This window comes from Phycodurus eques, chromosome 1, assembly GCF_024500275.1.
Source record: "Phycodurus eques isolate BA_2022a chromosome 1, UOR_Pequ_1.1, whole genome shotgun sequence".
Lineage (NCBI taxonomy): Eukaryota > Metazoa > Chordata > Actinopteri > Syngnathiformes > Syngnathidae > Phycodurus > Phycodurus eques.
The window spans coordinates 536,061-552,899 of record NC_084525.1 but is presented as its reverse complement, the minus strand read 5'-3'; the positions used below and the strand labels follow the sequence as shown (position 1 = coordinate 552,899).

Here is a 16,839-nt window from a genome sequence, read left to right as displayed (position 1 = left end):
CTCTGCCTCACAGTTCTGAGGAGCGGGGTTCAATCCCCGGCCCCGCCTGTGCGGTGTTCGCATGTTGTCCCCGTGCCTGCGTGGCTTTTCTCCGAGCACTCCGCTTTCCTCCCACATCCCAAAAACATGCGTGGTAGGTTCATTGAAGACTCTAAACTGCCCGTCGGTGGGAATGTGAGTGTGTTTGTACGTGCCCTGCGATCGGCTGGCGACCGGTTCAGGGCGTACCCCGCCTCCTGCCCGATGATAGCTGGGATAGGCTCCGGCGGGCCGCGGCCCTCGTGAAGAGAAGCGGCTCAGGAAATGGACGGATGGGTAGATATTTTCCGTATATGTTCCCTGTAGTAGCCACCCCCCCCCCCAAAAAAAAACATCTTTATTGGAAGAGCGTGCTAACCTGTCACAAAAGTTAATTATTTTGATTTATCTATTTTCTGAATCGCTTCAGAAACAGCTACAGTATGGTTAGCAGTCAATCTTACAGCGATGTCGGTGAGATTCATCAGCCAAACATTTGCCATTAAATTAGCGGCCGGATGCAAAAAAAAAAGAAATAAAATGGTTTTCAAAATATATATATATATATATATATATATATATATATATACGATAAACAGTTGTCTGTCAATATATGTTCCCAGTCCATCATTTACCCTGAGTCAACTGGAAGAGGCCTCCATCCTAAAATGGATACCTACAGAAAATGGATGCATCCACATTTGCAAAATAGGTTTTGTCGAGTTGGCAATCGGGGCTGGTTGCGGACCGTAAGAAGACAGCAGGAAAACAACGGACAGGGAGTGGCACCAAGAACATCAAGTCTGGGAACTCCAACAAACAAGGACTAAAAGACCCATTTTATTTCCTCTCAAACTACATTTAGAAATGAAAGAACGCTGCCATCTGCTGTATCTGGTGGGTCACCGCTTCACTTGCCCAGACTGTAAAATGGCAACTGAGGCCCGGTCAAATGTCAAATTTCTTGAAGGTTCCCATTGAACTCAAAAGTTTGGACTCAAGCTTTTATTAGAACAACAGAAACCTTGCCAGCTGCCTGCTCTATTCTATGAACTATTCATTGTTTTCTACTTTTCTTCCTCTGCAGCCACTTGTGGACAGGAAGCCAGACAACAATCCAACACCAAGGGGTCCTTTTGTCCTCTTATGTACAAAATCCCACGCGCGGTCTTTCCTGCCTCTGTCTGCCTCGTCCACGCGGCGAGCGCGAGCACCGGCGCGCGGCTCGGAACAACGCTTCGTCTCAGCGCCTCGAAACCGCGCCGAGCGTCTCCATTTGTCCGTCATCCTTGAGTCGCTTCTCCTTCTCTTCGGTTTCCTCGTCAGCGCCGTCTCCATCCCTCCCGTCTCCCGAAGCGGTGACCGCGTGACGATGACCTCGTCACGCGGAGGTCACGCAACGGAGGTCACGTAACGCGGCGGCGCGGCCGCCGTGTCCGAGACGGACCGTCTGGAAGATAATTCCGTGGCGTGCCGTTGACCACGTCGCTTGTTTCCAGTAAAGGAACGTCCGAGAATGCAGAAATGAAGTCAAAAGTTATTTTTGGTCACGAAATATTTCTCTCAAAAGTGGTATCTATTTTTTGTTTTTTTATCTTGATTTAATCTCATTGAATAATCATTTTAATAAGTGGGTTTTTCTCCAAGGACCCCTGTAATGTATTACTACATGCGCACGACCCACCCATAACAGGGCAACGACCCCCTTTTGGGCCCCGGCCCACCAGTTGAAAAACATTCCGACTCCGAAGCGTCCGTCGTCACACCGGGAAACGGCAAACATCAAACGTCTGTTTTGTCACGTTCGCTTTCTCGCATATATAACCCATTTCCTTGCCTTCAAAGATTCCAGCCGCTGGTTTGCTTGCAGGAGCAAAGGTTGCAATTGCTCAAGTCGCAAAACTAGCGAGACAACGAGATGCTGTCCTCTGCTGGACGTGGTAGAAACTACACATTCTAGAAATCAGTGAGTGAATAACTGCGGGACGGCAGACCTTTTGTGCTCACATGTGGGTGAGAAGAAAAAAAGTGGTTAAGGCGTGTTTGGAAACTGTTATTTGGATAGTTACATATTTCATTGCATTTTTTAACTGTTTTATTGATAACGCCAAAATAATTTGAATCATTTTCTCAACAAAATGTTAAATGAGTAAAGTGGTTTATTTTATTTGTAAGTTATTTAGAGAGCTCGATGAATAAATACATTTTAAGTCAGCAATTTTAGCGTGAAAAACAGCTAAATCAATGCAACACATTTCACAGGATTCTTGATCATGTAACTGCTCAGTGGGTCGGTTTAAGGAACAGAGTGGGCCACATGTGGCCCGCGGGCCACAGTTTGAAATACAATCATATTACAGGCTTTCATTTGTTGGGCAAATTCATTTTTAAAAAATGAGTTACCATACCCAAAAAGTAACTGGATTACTCCTTCATAAATAGAATTACAAACAAGGGGAAGCGATTCTTTTTGGACAAAGTATGCTGTCGATGAATTCCGATTTTTGAGCAGCTTTCATGGCGTTGCATCGAGTAGAATGCCGCAGACGCACACTTAATTGAACTTTCCTACCACAACTGGCAGACATACCACAGACCCCGATTCAAGTATTTTCTTCTCGACTCATCCATCCATTTTCCGTACCACTTCTCCCAGCTACCTTCGGGCGAGAGGCGGGCCCGGTACACCCTGAACCGGTCGCCAGCCGATCGCAGGGCCCATACAAACGACCGACCGTTCGCACTCGCATTCACACCTACGGGCAATTTCGAGTCTTCAGTCAACCTACCGCGCATGTTTTTGGGATGCGGGAGGAAAGCGGAGTGCCCGGAGAAAAGCCACGCAGGCACGGGGAGAACGTGCGAACTCCACACAGGCGAGGCCGGGGATTTGAACCTGCAACTTCACAACTCTTGAGACAGATGCGGTAACCAGTCATCCATCCACTGTGCCGCATACAAATATATATATATATATATATACACAAATATAGACGATTTTAATATGGCTGTAGGATGAAATGAATCCAGCCACCCATCAAATATGATGTACTATTGTAGATATAATTGTTTACAAAGTGGATGAATAAAAATAAGACAGTTGATGTTTTGGAATTTTTGATATTGATTGCACCTTATTGAGCATCTCAATGCAGGTAGAGTATTTTGAAAAGATCTGTTTACGTAGCATGCGACCCGTATTTTAGCGACTCATGCTCTGAAAAGTGGTCAATGGCAGCGCGTCCCGCTCATCCTACCTGGCTGCCAGTTTGCTCAACTCGGTCTGAGATCAAACGTGCAGCGCCGAAAAATCAAGCTTCGTTTGTTTTGATCGCGTGACACCGTCTCCTTCGGCGTTAATGGCTCCATTTTGCTGAGAAGAATGTGCCATAAAAAGATGCATCATTAGGTTAGAATTGGTCAACACCAACCTGGACAATCCGAATGTACACATTCTTCCCTTTTGTTTACAGGATAAACCAAATAATAAAACCGGATAAACCAGGTTGCCTTGGCTGTATATTTACCCGGGCTTGCCATTCCTGTTATTTATCATTTCCTCAACCCTCACAACTGAATAATGAAGTTTGACTCGACATCAGCTATTCATCAGCACTTCTGCAGTTCTCCTCTCTTAATCTCTCACAAAGAAGAACAATTCAAACCTCCTGGTTTGGAGATTTCGCTGGTCTGAAGAAAACAAAAAGCAATGCGGGTAGTAAAGCTATTTATTTCAAACGCCGTGACTCCCGTGACTGGGCACGAAAATGACAACGATTGCGTATTTGTTGTACGCGTGTGTTAGAGGTGCTGCTGTAGCCACAGCGCTACGTTGAGAAAGCACTGGGCCTGCGTGTCCACTCTGGACAGAGAGTGTCCGTCCTCTGCAAACCACAATAACCTGCGAAGACAAGCCCACCAATGATTGCCACTGAACACCAAAGTGTGAAGGAGTACTACAGACAAACATGGGGAAAAAAACACCATGAAAGGTGGAATATTACAAGCAACAGCATAAAAGTAGCATTATACCTTCTCTTATAATCTTACAATCATGTTTATATGATTACAACTTTATTTTTGCAAAATTATGACTTAACGTACAGTGTATCGTGAAATTTAGTTTCCTTTAGCCTTAACTCATTCACTGCCAGGCCATCCAAGTCAACACGACGATCTGACTTCTACATCCGTCAATGGCACCGAATGTTAAAAGATTGACAAATTCTGAGTCTGCGCGACACGGTTGACTGCTTGCACGTGTGAGGCATTCATCATTGTACCTGACAGGCGCTGCCCGACTCTTGAGCGCTTTATAGAGTTCCAGACCTTGATAAGGAGACACCCGTCTGTCCCTTCCTCCCAGCATCAAAAGCACCGGAGCCTTGATCTACATAAAATCACACACCTTAACACACTTGTTGTCGGTTCATGACAAACATCTTGAGAACTAATGCATGTACTTGGTGAGCAGCTGTAGTAACAGTTGGCTTTATTTATCAAAACAGTAGAATCTAGAAAGACGAGACAAATTATTGAAAGGGTGGCCGGATGTTGAACAAGGAACAAGGAACCATTTCATTGAGGTGGCTTTCTACTTGAGGTGGCTTTTAAAACGAAAAGACACTCTTTTACACTCTGCTGTGATTTCGCTAATTCTTTATGCATTTTCAATGGTAATGTGCTTCGTTATAAAATTCATTTTATATTTGAATTGCCGCTAATGCTAATCTGTATTTGTGAGCAGATCTGACCTGCGCAGCGTGTATGATAGGCGACTTCTCCAACATGGCAGCCAAGGCTTCTGCAGTGGGCGTCTGGTTGTACGAGTACTGTAAGCCCACACAGGTGTAACGCCTGGGGTGACCGAAGAGGGGCGAACTATTAGACATTTCGAGCGATGGCGAAGCCGGCGCTGTCGCCGCTCTCACCAGTCCACGATGTCACTGGTGCCCAGCAAGGTGGCAGCGTTGATGACGGGGTTCCTGGCTGCACACGCCTTGTAGAAGTCCGGGTACCGAGCCACCAGGTGACAGGACAGGAACCCGCCGTGGGACCCGCCGATCGCAGCCACGCGCCCGGGGTCAAGAGTCGTGTCGCTGTCCAGCGCGGCAAGCACGGCCCTCTGCGCAAACCACACTAAGTATGTCGATAGGTTCGTAGGTGGGCTAGTTGGTGCAGGGAGATTATCTTGGGGTTTTTTTTGCGTCACTCAATGATTTAAACAGGGGAGCGTAGACTTTTTATATCCACTCTTGGTTGAGGTAGACACGTGGGTAAGGCCGAGTTGGTTGCGGGAGGGACGGACGGAAGGAGGGAGCTTAGCAAAATTATAGATGGGTAGCTACCTGCACATCTTTAACATCTTGGCTTCCAATGTGACCGATGAGGGATAGAATGCCGTCCTGGCCAAAGCCCGTGGAGCCGCGGTAGTTCACTTTGAATAAAGAAGCACAATTTGTCATGAAAGAGTCTCTCTTTCGAACAAGAGCACCGAGAAAGCACAAGACTGCGGCAAAGCTTCGACACTGAGTGAACGACCAAAAAACACAAAATACAATTTCTACTGAGGACACCGGAGACTCATGGAAGGCTCTGATGATTGGATACTCTCATGTTCAATTTTAATTGCTGCCAAATTAAAAAAAAAAATCTGCATGTTATGATAAATCATTACAATTTATGACCCCCGCATATACATACCACATTTTGTCCAACTTGGATGAGATTTGACATGATTCCCCCCCCCCCAAAAAAAAAATCAAAATTTTTATTTAAAAAAATAATAATAAAGTTTGATGATTTTAACAAAACTTTATGGGAACACTTTCAGAGGAATCCATAACCGTCTTGAAAAAAAACCAGGTTCATCATAAATAATTAAGAGATGCAGTACAAATCAACAAAGGGGTAAACGCAAGGTAAAACGTAAGGCAATAAGTTACTGTACGAGCGTCCTACCCATGAGTACAGCGAAGCCGAGAGAGACCAGAGCAGCAGTGGTGCTGTTCCACTCGGCAGCAAACTGAGAGTGCGGCCCACCTGTGGGACACATCGTGCCTTCAACCACCAGAAAGCTAGCCTGCCAGTCAACATCAATGAAAAAGAATAAGTAGGAGCGGACCGAATCATTATTAATTAGACTTCCCATGAATGAAGACCACGAGTGGTGTCGGAGCTCCGCGGTGAGGACTGCGCGGTTTAACCGAGATCGCTCCAAACGTTAACCCGGCTAAAAACACAAGCGCACAACTTTTAGCAACCCCCGAGCAAAAACCCTCTTTGTGCGTTTCCATCTCACGGTAGTTTGCGTTGTCCTCTTCTGGCGGAGGCTCGACATCTAGAACAGTCCACAGGAAGTCAAAGGTCATCATGGGCTCCTGAAGGGGCAGCCAGGTCACAGCTTCACTTGCTGAAGGGAGGAAAGCCACCAGCTGCGCACGCACAAACACGCATCCAATCCGAAATGAAAGCGACAATAGCGAACAGCGATACACAAATTGTTATCCTCTGTTTGAATACCGCTGACAGCGTCAATCAACGCAGAACATTGTTCGCTTCGAAAAAGGTCACACAGATTTGACGCAGCTTTTTTATTGGAGCTCATTAGATTGTACATTGCGTATGTGCGTGCGTGGCGTAACCATTGTTGGCGGTGTGTTGGGACTGGAGCAACACACGATCATCAGGTCCTTCTGGATGGTGAGAAGCTTCCAGCTGCCATAAATCTTGGTGGCATCAACCAGGCCTAAAAGGGAGAATTGTGAGCAAAGACGCCGCTTCAACCGCATCGTGGTAAATTCAGCCTTGGACAGAGGAAGGACTCTTACCACAAGAGAGGGGGGACACTTTCTTTGACCCCCTGTCCACCATGAAGAGATCCTGAAAGATGGATTGATCGACGATGTCAAAATGCAGACAATCAGCAAACTAAACTAAAGCTGAAGGCTAAACTCAGGCAGCGTTGTGTGTTCACAAATGCAACTACGGCATGAGTCGGCCTTTTCCAAATCAAGGCGGCACTTCGAGGTCACGTTTGGACAAATATGTCATGTTTGTTAACTACGGCCAGAATGGCACATGACCGGAGATAGCCAATCGCAAGCGTCGGATTTAGAGGGAGGAAGTGGCAGCTTTCGCAGCAAATTTTTAAATGTGCCTGAAATTGTAATCATGGAAAGTTCCAAAAGCAACTGTGATTTAATTGCACATTTTCTCCTAGTAATGTCATAGATGAGAATGACATATATTTTGTAAAGAAATTACATCGAACGAGTTACTCCCCGACACCGCACACGCACGTGCAACGTTTTACCTTGCGGTTCCGACAGGCACTGCTGAACACAACTCTCCGACCGTCTGCAGACCAGCAGCTGGACGCCAGGGCTTCATAAACGCCAGCAAAGCCGTCTGGAGCGGAAGCACATTTCCAATTATGGACGGACCGACGTATTCGACGCGCGCCTGCGTTCGTATCGGACAGCGATTCCAATTTCATTTGCGCAGGTATGTGAATGCTGAGCAATGCCAAAGAAAGAAATGAATCGAGGACTATAATGTACGATGATACATCGCGACATATCATAAGCAATCACCAGAATACTTGGGGAAAAAAAGAAAATGCCACTTACCACTCTGTGGTCTACGGACAACATCCAACAGTGTGGACGTCTTCCTACTGTTCACGTCCAACTATGGAAGATCAACAGTCACTGGTAACGACTGGAATATACATACAGTGTACACCCGTCCAACACACACACACAAGTACTGCAATGTACATGGCACAGGCACCTGCTGCAGACTGAGGCACTGATTGTGAGGCCCAAAAACCTGGCCCTGCAAGTAGACCAGCGTAGACCCGTCTGGACTCAGCCTGGGACAGGAAACTGACAGGTTGTCCCCCGTCAAGCGCTCTGTTTTAGACGATGCATATTTCGGAGAAGGTTATATATACACCTTAGTGCAGGGGCGTCCAACTCATTTTTGTCTCGGGCCGCATTGTAGTTAGCTAAGATTTCCCTCAGAGGGCCGTTAGAACAGTGAAACCAAATCAATGTTTCATCACCGAATCATATTATTATTACCATTACACAACAAATTGAGGGATAACTAGTTTTGAAATCAGAAGACAAGGATAATAGTTTGTTTAAGTATTGTTTAAGTTACTGTAGAAGAAGGGTTTGGTCACAGAAAAATGCAATATCTCAACATTATTGTTTATTATTATGACAATTTGGAATTTGGGTACAGATTTGAGCAAAAATCACAGAAGTTGACGAGCACGATTTGCTTTTGCGGGCCGCATAAAATGATGCGGCGGGCCGCATCTGGCCCCCCGGCCTCGTGTCTGACACCGATGCCTTAGTGGATACGGTGATGAGCAAGAACAGACTTCGCAGAGGATCCCACTGAGCCCACTCAAATTTTCCTGCTCAAAATGCTACAACGCCTTAGAGCCTGCTGACATTGAAAGATTTGTAAACAAATAGAAAATATGCAACGGAACAATTTTGGACGTAGGAGGTTTCGGCCCGACAGTGACGCTATCTTCATTAAATAGTGACTGTAATGACTCACCACAATGTCCATCCATGGAGAGCTGGAACAAAGCTGACCTGCAAGAGTTGAGACAATGCAACGCCATATGCGGGCGGTGCAAATGCACAGCGTTTGGAGGTTACCAAGATCTACTATGGGAAATAATGCTAAAAGGCAGAGTTGGCAGTTCAATGAAAAAAATGTCATAGAATAAAAAAACATTTTGTCACATGTGTTAAAACTGTGTAACCTGACAGTAGAATATTATTAAAATGATCTTTTGACAATTCATCCCTCTCTGGCGCCATCTTACGCCTCTAATTTAATTTTAATAATTATTGTGCAACTGGGCGCGGCGCGACAAGAAGAGCGAATCAGAGACCGTTGGGGTGAAGTGTACACACACACACACACACGCACACACACACACACACACACACACACACACGCCAGAGCCTCGCAGTTACGTTGCAGGCTCGTCCAGACTTGTTTTACAGTATTTACCTCCGGTTAGCAACAAAAGTGAAAAAGAAGGAATTGGATAGTTCTGGAGAATAAACAAGGGTAAGGGGTAAACAAGCGAGCGAGCACCTCTTCAAAAAGAGCCGGCATTGGGGGAGAGAGAATCACCGCAAACTCGCAAAGCACTTTGGGACCGATGTGGAAAATTAGTAACGTTTGTGCTCGACAGCTAAGTTAGTTTATGTTGATTGTAAAATGATGTTTCATGTGGGCCATACTTTGCCCACACCTGCCCTCGATCCCGGGCACTGCTTTCAGCCTGGGTAACGTTGAGACAATCTTTTCTGTCATGTCAGCGTCAACACGAGTTGGAACGCGAAACATCTTTCTAACCTGCGATTGGAGCAGAACTTGAGTCCCAATCTGAAGGGTTCGTGGTACCAACCGATGAAAAACACAGATTGGCCGCCCGGAGCCCACAGAGCCTGAAGGAGACAACACAACACACACACACACACACACACACACACACACAGTAAACACAACTGGCACAGCAGGCCATGATGGTCGGACTGGGATATTTGGAGAGCGGACCGCGTGCTCACCTGTCCAGGTGAGACGTCGGCGGGGACACCCGGCAACACGTCCGCCGACCCGCTGTGCAGACCGACCACGCAAACGGCCGGTGTGCTCCTGTTGGTCAGAGCCTCGCCCCAGTCGTCGCAGTACACGCTCCTGTCCTGCTTGTACACATGCAAGATGGCATTAGAGCGTCCGTGCGCGCGCGTGCGCGTGTCATATACCTTCCCCCGCGCTGACTCATTTGTGTTCTTGAGCTTCTCCGCTACGTAAAGAAGTTTGCTCTCACACTCTGACCATGACAGACCACCAAAGTGAGCTGAGAGCAGAAAAAAAAAAAAAAAAGACACATTTATTGACACTGCAGTCAAAGAAGATATCCATATACAGTCGAAGATACCTCAAAGTATGAGCACAATTCCTTCCATGACAGTGGTCCCACTTCAATTTGGTCATCTTTCAAAACAAAACTTCCCTTCAAGTTGAATTATATTTGGAATCATGTATTCCAAAATCTGTCCCCGCCTAAAGCTTTAATTTAAGAAACATCCATCTTCTATAGCGCGCGCTTGTCCTCATAAGGATTGCAGGTGGAGCCGAGCCCAGCTGACTTTCAAATTAGAGTAAAACAGTATAACTTGTCTATTGACACGTTTGTTCTCCATACTTACCAATAACACGTACGGGCCGTAATTGTGAGGAGACATCAAAACTACCGTGACGTTTCAAACGGCTTCGCTTGGCCTAAATGTCGCGCTAATTGAACTCGAATGGCTCTAAAAGATAGCTAGACGGCAAACTAGCGACAGTAAAGTAGGTTGCGTCCGTCTCACCGTCGTCGTACACGCCGCCATGTTTGTTGAGGGCGGTCAGGTTGAGGCATTTCCTGAGGCCACGATGGTCCCAAATCTGGATCATTGCAAACAGTCTTTAACGCACTCCCAGGTCGAAGGGCACACAATTCTGCACGGACGACCGCGAGAGCTGCTCACCTCCAGCAGCTGGTGACCACCCGAGTCGAGGACCACGGCCCTTAGACCGCCAACGGGCGAGAGTCCGCTTAGTAATCTGGTGGGGGAGAAATCAACATTCTTCGTCGAAGTGGAAGGATTGCTGAAGGTGAGGCAACTTTTTCATATTCTTAACTGTCAAACAAGTGTGATATAAAAGTTAACCATTGTGTAGCAAGGTGAGCTACTCCATAAGGACTGTTGACTTCGTATGGTAAATTCTGTTCTGTTTGTAACTTATTGGCACTTTAGTCATATTGTACTGAGCAGCCAGGACAAAGTCGTGTGTCGCCCTTTCCTGTCTCCCATTACAGTGAAACCTGGTTTGTCGCAGGGGATGCGTTCCACACCCACCCATGAAAATCTGCGCTATAGGAGGACCATTTAAAGGAACTATTTGTACACTTTCCCCCTTCCACGCACTTTAAACACATTGAAACACCGTTGCAACACACTTTTTAAAGTATTCCTGAGCACTTGTTTGCGCTCTTTTCCTGTGAAGGAAACAAAGACGGCTCTCGAAAAGAGAGGCCACGTGTGCATGCTTCAACTGTTTGTCAGTGATGAATTTTACTGTAAAAGTGACATAAAACAGAATTAAAAACTACATTGAAACACCAAAATGTTCAACCAAACCATATATTTGTCAGCAAAACTCGGCTAGTAGTGTATAGTAACATATGTTACTTGACGATACAGACGGGCTAACAGAAACTTGCATCGGTGTTACGGTAATTACAAACCTTAACCGACTGACACGAACAGAGCAGCAAAATATACAAACATAGAAAACACCATCGACTCAAAGGCATTTATTTTCTCTGCTTTGTGGAAACATTGACGATTCCTCAAGTTTTTTTAAGGACTACGTCTTCTATTACAGCCTGCGCGCTGCCCGACGTTGCGGCACAACATGGTACTCTACTGAATGCACGCAACTCTAAATTCGGAGAAATAAAGCGCTTAAAAATCTGTGCTGTAGCGGAGGCATGAAAGGTCAACCGCGATGTAGTGGGCTTCACTTCCTGTTGTGTGGTTATCATCACATTTGTTCTCTTTGCCATCAACGGTGACATGACACACAAAATTGAACTTCAAAAAATCCAAATTAAAAAGTGAAAGGCTCTTGTGGACTTATTCCTCAGAGAGCGGAAGTCGATCCCGGCCGACTTTGGCAAAGAGGCGGGGGCACAACCTCGACTGGCCGCCACGCGAACACAGGGAACGCGTTCATAATATCGACGGATCGATTTATATTCCTATGATCCAACTGGATTAAATCTGTGCTCTGCAGGTTAGCCTTCCGGACGTAAATGTGTAGATTTAAATTGTTTGAAAAGGTAATCAATTAATTGTATCGGTGGTAGGAAATAACGTACCATGTGCAGGTAGGTATGTGCTGTATTTCCCCCCCCAAAAAATATTCAACCTCTCAATGTACAAGCCCAATTCCAATGAAGTTGGGATGTTGTGTTAAATATAAAGAAAAACAGAATACCAAGATTTGCAAATCATGTTCGACCTATATTGAATCGAACACACTCCAAAGACAAGATATTTCATGTTGAAACTGATCAACTTGATTGTTTTTAGCAAATAATCATTGGCTGCAACACGTTCCCAAAAAGCTGGGACGGGGTCGTGTTTACCACTCTGTTACATCACCTTTTCTTTGAACAACATTCAATAAACCTTTGGGAACTGAGGACGCTAATTGTTGAATCTTTCCCATTCTTGCTCGATGTACAGCTTCAGCTGTTCAACAGTCCGGGGTCTCCGTTGTCGTATTTTACGCTTCATAATGCGCCACACATTTTCAATGGGAGACAAGTCTGGACTGCAGGCAGGCCAGTCTACTACCCCCACTCTTTTACTAAAGACGTTGCTTGGATGGCAGCATATGTTTCTCCAAAACCTTTATGTACCTTTCAGCATTAATGGTGCATTCACAGATGTGTAAGTGACCCATGCCATTGGCACTAACACAGCCCCATACCATCACAGATGCTGGCTTTTGAAATTTGCGTCCATAACAGTCCGGATGGTTCTTTTCCTCTTTGCCCCGGAGGACACGACGTCCACAATTTCCAAAAACAATTTGAAATGTGGACTCGTCGGCCCACAGAACACTTTTCCACTTTGCGTCGGTCCATCTTAGATGAGCTCGGGCACAGAGAAGCCGGCGGCGTTTCTGGTTGTTGTTGATAAATGGCTTTTGCTTTGCATAGTAGAGTTTCAAGTCCCACTTACAGATGTAGCTGTAGAACTGTATTTACTGACATTGGTTTTCTGAAGTGTTCCTGAGCCCATGTGGCGATATCCTTTACACATCAATGTCGGTTTTTGATGCAGCGCCGCCTGAGGGATCGAAGGTCACGGGCGTTCAATGTTGGTTTTCGGCCTCGCCGCTTCCATGCGGTGATTTCTCCAGATTCTCTGAAGCTTTTGATGAGATTATGGACCGTAGATGATGAAATCCCTCAATTCCTTGCAACTGTACGTTGAGGAACATTGTCGTTAAACTGTTGGGACTATTTTCTCCTGCACTTGTTCCCAAAGAGGTGAACCTCGCCCCATCTTTGCTTGTGGCTTATGAATGACTGAGCAATTCAGGGAAGCTCTTTTTCTACCCAATCGTGGCACCCGCCTGTTCCCGATGAGCCTGTTCACCTGCGGGATGTTCCAAACACGTGTTAGATGAGCATTCCTCAACTTTCTTCGTCTTTTTTGCCACCTGTCCAAGCTTTTTTAGAACGTGTTGCAGCCATCAAATTCTAAGTTCATGATTATTTGCTAAAAACAATCAAGTTTATCAGTTTGAACATTAAATATCTTGTCTTTGTGGTGTATTCAATGAAATATAGGTTGAACATGATTTGCAAATCATTGCATTCTGTTTTTATTTATGTTTAACACAACTTCCCAACTTCTTTGGAATTGCGGTTGTATTATTAACACTATTCCTAAAACAATTTTACTCATGAAAATCTCACAGCTGCTTTGTTTCTAGCAATTAGTATTTAACGGTTTGCAGGGATTCTTATACTTTGGGTCCAGATAGTGACACTTTATAGTGGAGCTATTTTACCAAGGTGATGTCCCCAAAGTGTTCTGTAAATTGACTGTCTGTTGTACTCGAGCGGCTCCAACTACCGGAGACAAATTCCTTGTGTGTTTTGGACATACTTGGCAAATAAAGATGATTCTGATTCTGAAGGACCACCACGCAGTCTAACACCAGTTAATCATCTCTTTTCTCGGAAAAAAAAAATGGCCCAACAATAAAATCATAGCTGAAATAATATAAATAACAATAAGTTGCTGTTTCCCCTTTGTTTTATTGCAAGGCAATCCAATCCAATCAATCAACTTTTATTAAGCAGACTCATATTCCATTAGAAAACATACAGGACAGCATAAAATAAGACACAAAAGGAAAGTACATCAGGAAAGTGTTTATATTTCATGACCATAAATAGTTTTGACCTGATTCCCTTACAAGAAACAACATGAATCTAAGAAATGTCCCCTGCACTGTCCAGGATGTAGGTACAGTGTTCCCTCGCCACTTCGCGCTTCACGTTTTGCGGCTTCAGTGCTTCGCGGGTTTTTCCAAAATATTCATCAAAAAATACAAATGAAAAAAATACAGCCATATCGGCAGCCATATTGCGGAAAGACGCGTTGTTTCGTGTTGATGCGCGAGAGAGAAGGTTTCCCTGCATGCCAAACAAAGAGATGAGTTGACTCAGAGGCTTTGTACACGCCTGTATCGTACTCTACTGTACTGTACTGTACATGCCACGGGCACTCATACAAGGCACGACATCGACCATGGAGAGCATTTATCCCGTGAGCTGATTGGCTGCGCATCATCGCGGCCTCACCCAGCATCTTCCCTTGTTGTGGCTCGTGCACGCTGTTGACTGTCTCGCATACAGTAGCTCAGTGTTGTGTTCGTGATAACTGTTTTTGTTTAAGCGATAACTTTTTGGGATGAGTTAAGCCCGTACAATGCCGCCTAAGCGCTGTGCCCCTGCGAAAGCTTCCAAGAGGAAGAAGATGATGATGACCATCAGCGAAAAAGTGAAACTTTTAGATATGATCAAAGGGGGCAGAAGTTATGCATCTGCGGCACGCCACCACGGCGTGAATGAATCTACGGTGCGGTACATCAAGAAAGACATCCGCAAAACCGCTTCAATAAGGAAGCCAAACGTGGTAACTCCGTCTAATAAGAGACGGGGTTATGTCCTTGTACAGGGGAATTTTGAAGCAAACGAAAAAAACAAAGACAACAACTACCCATCACCATGTTTTTCTCCAAGGTAAAACCCCAGCGACACCATCAGCGCCTCCACCCAACGCAAGCCTCTTTCACGGGGGGGTTCTGGTCCCCATTAACTGCGAAAAACGAGGGATCACTGTATTTATGTCACTGTCACACTGGAGGAATTTTTGGCTAAAAAGTTACTGAATCATTTCAGATTCAGTAATATCCTATGAAATCTAATGTTTACATACAGTAGTAGCGTAGCATGTGCGTGTGTGTGTGTGTGCGTGCACTGACTCTGCAGGCAGAGGTACACACGGTCCTGGTGGGAGGACTGTCCTGACGGCCCGCTGGTCTCCGGAGGCTGAAATCAGAGTCCACTGCTGTGAGTAGCAAAGTCTGGAGGCTCTCACCGCATCTGTTTGACTCCACCCTGAAAAGGAGTTTCGGGCTAGGAGTACACCCGACTAGGAGCGCAGAGTGAACAAAATGTTGCGGCGAAATAACATGAATGTGAACGCAAGTCGGAAGGTGGTCTTCAAATAAAGTCGCTGATTTTTTTCACAGAAATCCTGTTTCGGATTCACGGTCAATTGCTGTTAGATAAAGATCATAAAGATAAGTGCTGTGTGTGCATAGTCATGTGGACGTTTTAATTTGCTTATTCAGTGTCACTTGTAATTTAAGCCTGAGATGCTTCAAATTATTTTTCAGTCTGTCTTTTTTTTTTTTTTTTTTTTTCTCTCAGTTGTAGGCATCAAAATACAATTTGTACTTAAACGTCGGCCTGATATTTGTGCCACTTAATATTAAGTATATTTAAGTTATTTGTATTAAGGTGAAACTTTTAAGGGTTTAAATGCGTTTACAAATCTCTCGAGATTTTTGCGTTTTTGGGATGACATTTACTCGTGTGTGTGTGTGTGTGTGTGTTTGTACTGTTCATGAGTAGGATCAAAACAGTAGTTTCATTTAAGGTACTGGCAGATATTAGTTTATTCATGGCAAAAAACGTATTTGCAAAATCACAAATAAACGTTGTGAAAAGTAAAAGGAAATGTGCCGTTCTGATATTGTTTGATGGGTCAGCTACGCATTTTGAGGTCCTGACCTTTGCCCCGAGTAATCACTCGCAATGGGACCCCTCCAACTTCTAATTGGCTTATAGAAACTGCAAATGACTTTGACATCAAGTTTCCAGTTTTCGCTTTATTTCTCGCAATACCAAACAAGCATTGAAGCGCTTGTCGTTGTTGTTTTTTTCCTCCTTTAGCGATAATGGGAAAATATTTATGATATTGAGCAAGTGTAAAATGAAGGTTGTACCTGCAGTCACTGTGAACACACGAATGTCTTCTTCTTGTTGTTGTTGTTGTTGTTCGCGTACGTCGGCACAAACCGGCGTCGGGAGAGAGCTGACTTCTCCGTACACGCTTGTAACTTGTCTGGCCTCCATGCACGCCAATGTGTGAGACTACAAACAACCCAAAAAGTCTGGAAAGTTACATGTTTTTATCCACTGGCGTTCCTTTCAACACGTTTCTAGCGCCGCCATGTTTTCTCGTTTCCGAGACGTGCGGACGATACCACTGTGCTCCATACGGAGGGGTGGAAGCGCAAAGAAATGCACCAATTGGGCTCAGAGGGGGCAACTCAGGAGAAGGGGTCGTCCTTGGAAATGGTAACAAATAAGTACCATTTTTAAATAAAGCTAACATTTGCTGTTCACTTCCTTGTTAGAAAACAACAAGCAAAAAGTACTGAATCACTGAACAGTTGATCCTGTGCATTCAAAAGTTTAGAGGAGGTCAAATTAAGTTCACCCTGCAAAGGTTCTAGTGCATTTTAGGTGCATCGTAAAATTATATTTTTGTTAGGAGGCGCAGTTTCTGGTTTGAGCTCACAAAAGGCAACAAATGACGATCGCTGTGCTTTACTCACATTAAATGCCGATGA

General features: G+C 45.0%; 1 protein-coding gene across 8 annotated transcripts; it reads right to left on the bottom strand.

The window, feature by feature from the left end:
* Positions 1 to 3,728: 3,728 nt before the first annotated feature.
* zgc:136971 (S9 family peptidase) lies at positions 3,729 to 16,469 on the bottom strand. Of its 8 annotated transcripts, XM_061670838.1 has the most exons (21): positions 16,210 to 16,469; positions 15,181 to 15,316; positions 10,593 to 10,668; positions 10,434 to 10,509; positions 9,825 to 9,919; positions 9,627 to 9,761; positions 9,415 to 9,506; positions 8,599 to 8,636; positions 7,813 to 7,934; positions 7,650 to 7,710; positions 7,334 to 7,428; positions 6,849 to 6,900; positions 6,663 to 6,766; positions 6,320 to 6,452; positions 6,168 to 6,250; positions 5,980 to 6,061; positions 5,367 to 5,455; positions 4,950 to 5,143; positions 4,773 to 4,875; positions 4,302 to 4,408; positions 3,729 to 3,919 (listed from the first exon to the last, which is right to left on the bottom strand). In XM_061670838.1, the coding sequence occupies exons 1-21, from the start codon at positions 16,337 to 16,339 to the stop codon at positions 3,820 to 3,822; spliced, it is 2,103 nt and encodes a 700-aa protein (XP_061526822.1). In that variant the 5' UTR covers positions 16,340 to 16,469; the 3' UTR covers positions 3,729 to 3,819. The 8 variants fall into 8 exon arrangements, with proteins under 8 accessions (XP_061526822.1, XP_061526803.1, XP_061526794.1 ...); XM_061670819.1 differs by having other exon boundaries at positions 9,627 to 9,919; XM_061670810.1 differs by having other exon boundaries at positions 6,168 to 6,452.
* Between the last annotated feature and the right edge of the window lie 370 nt (positions 16,470 to 16,839).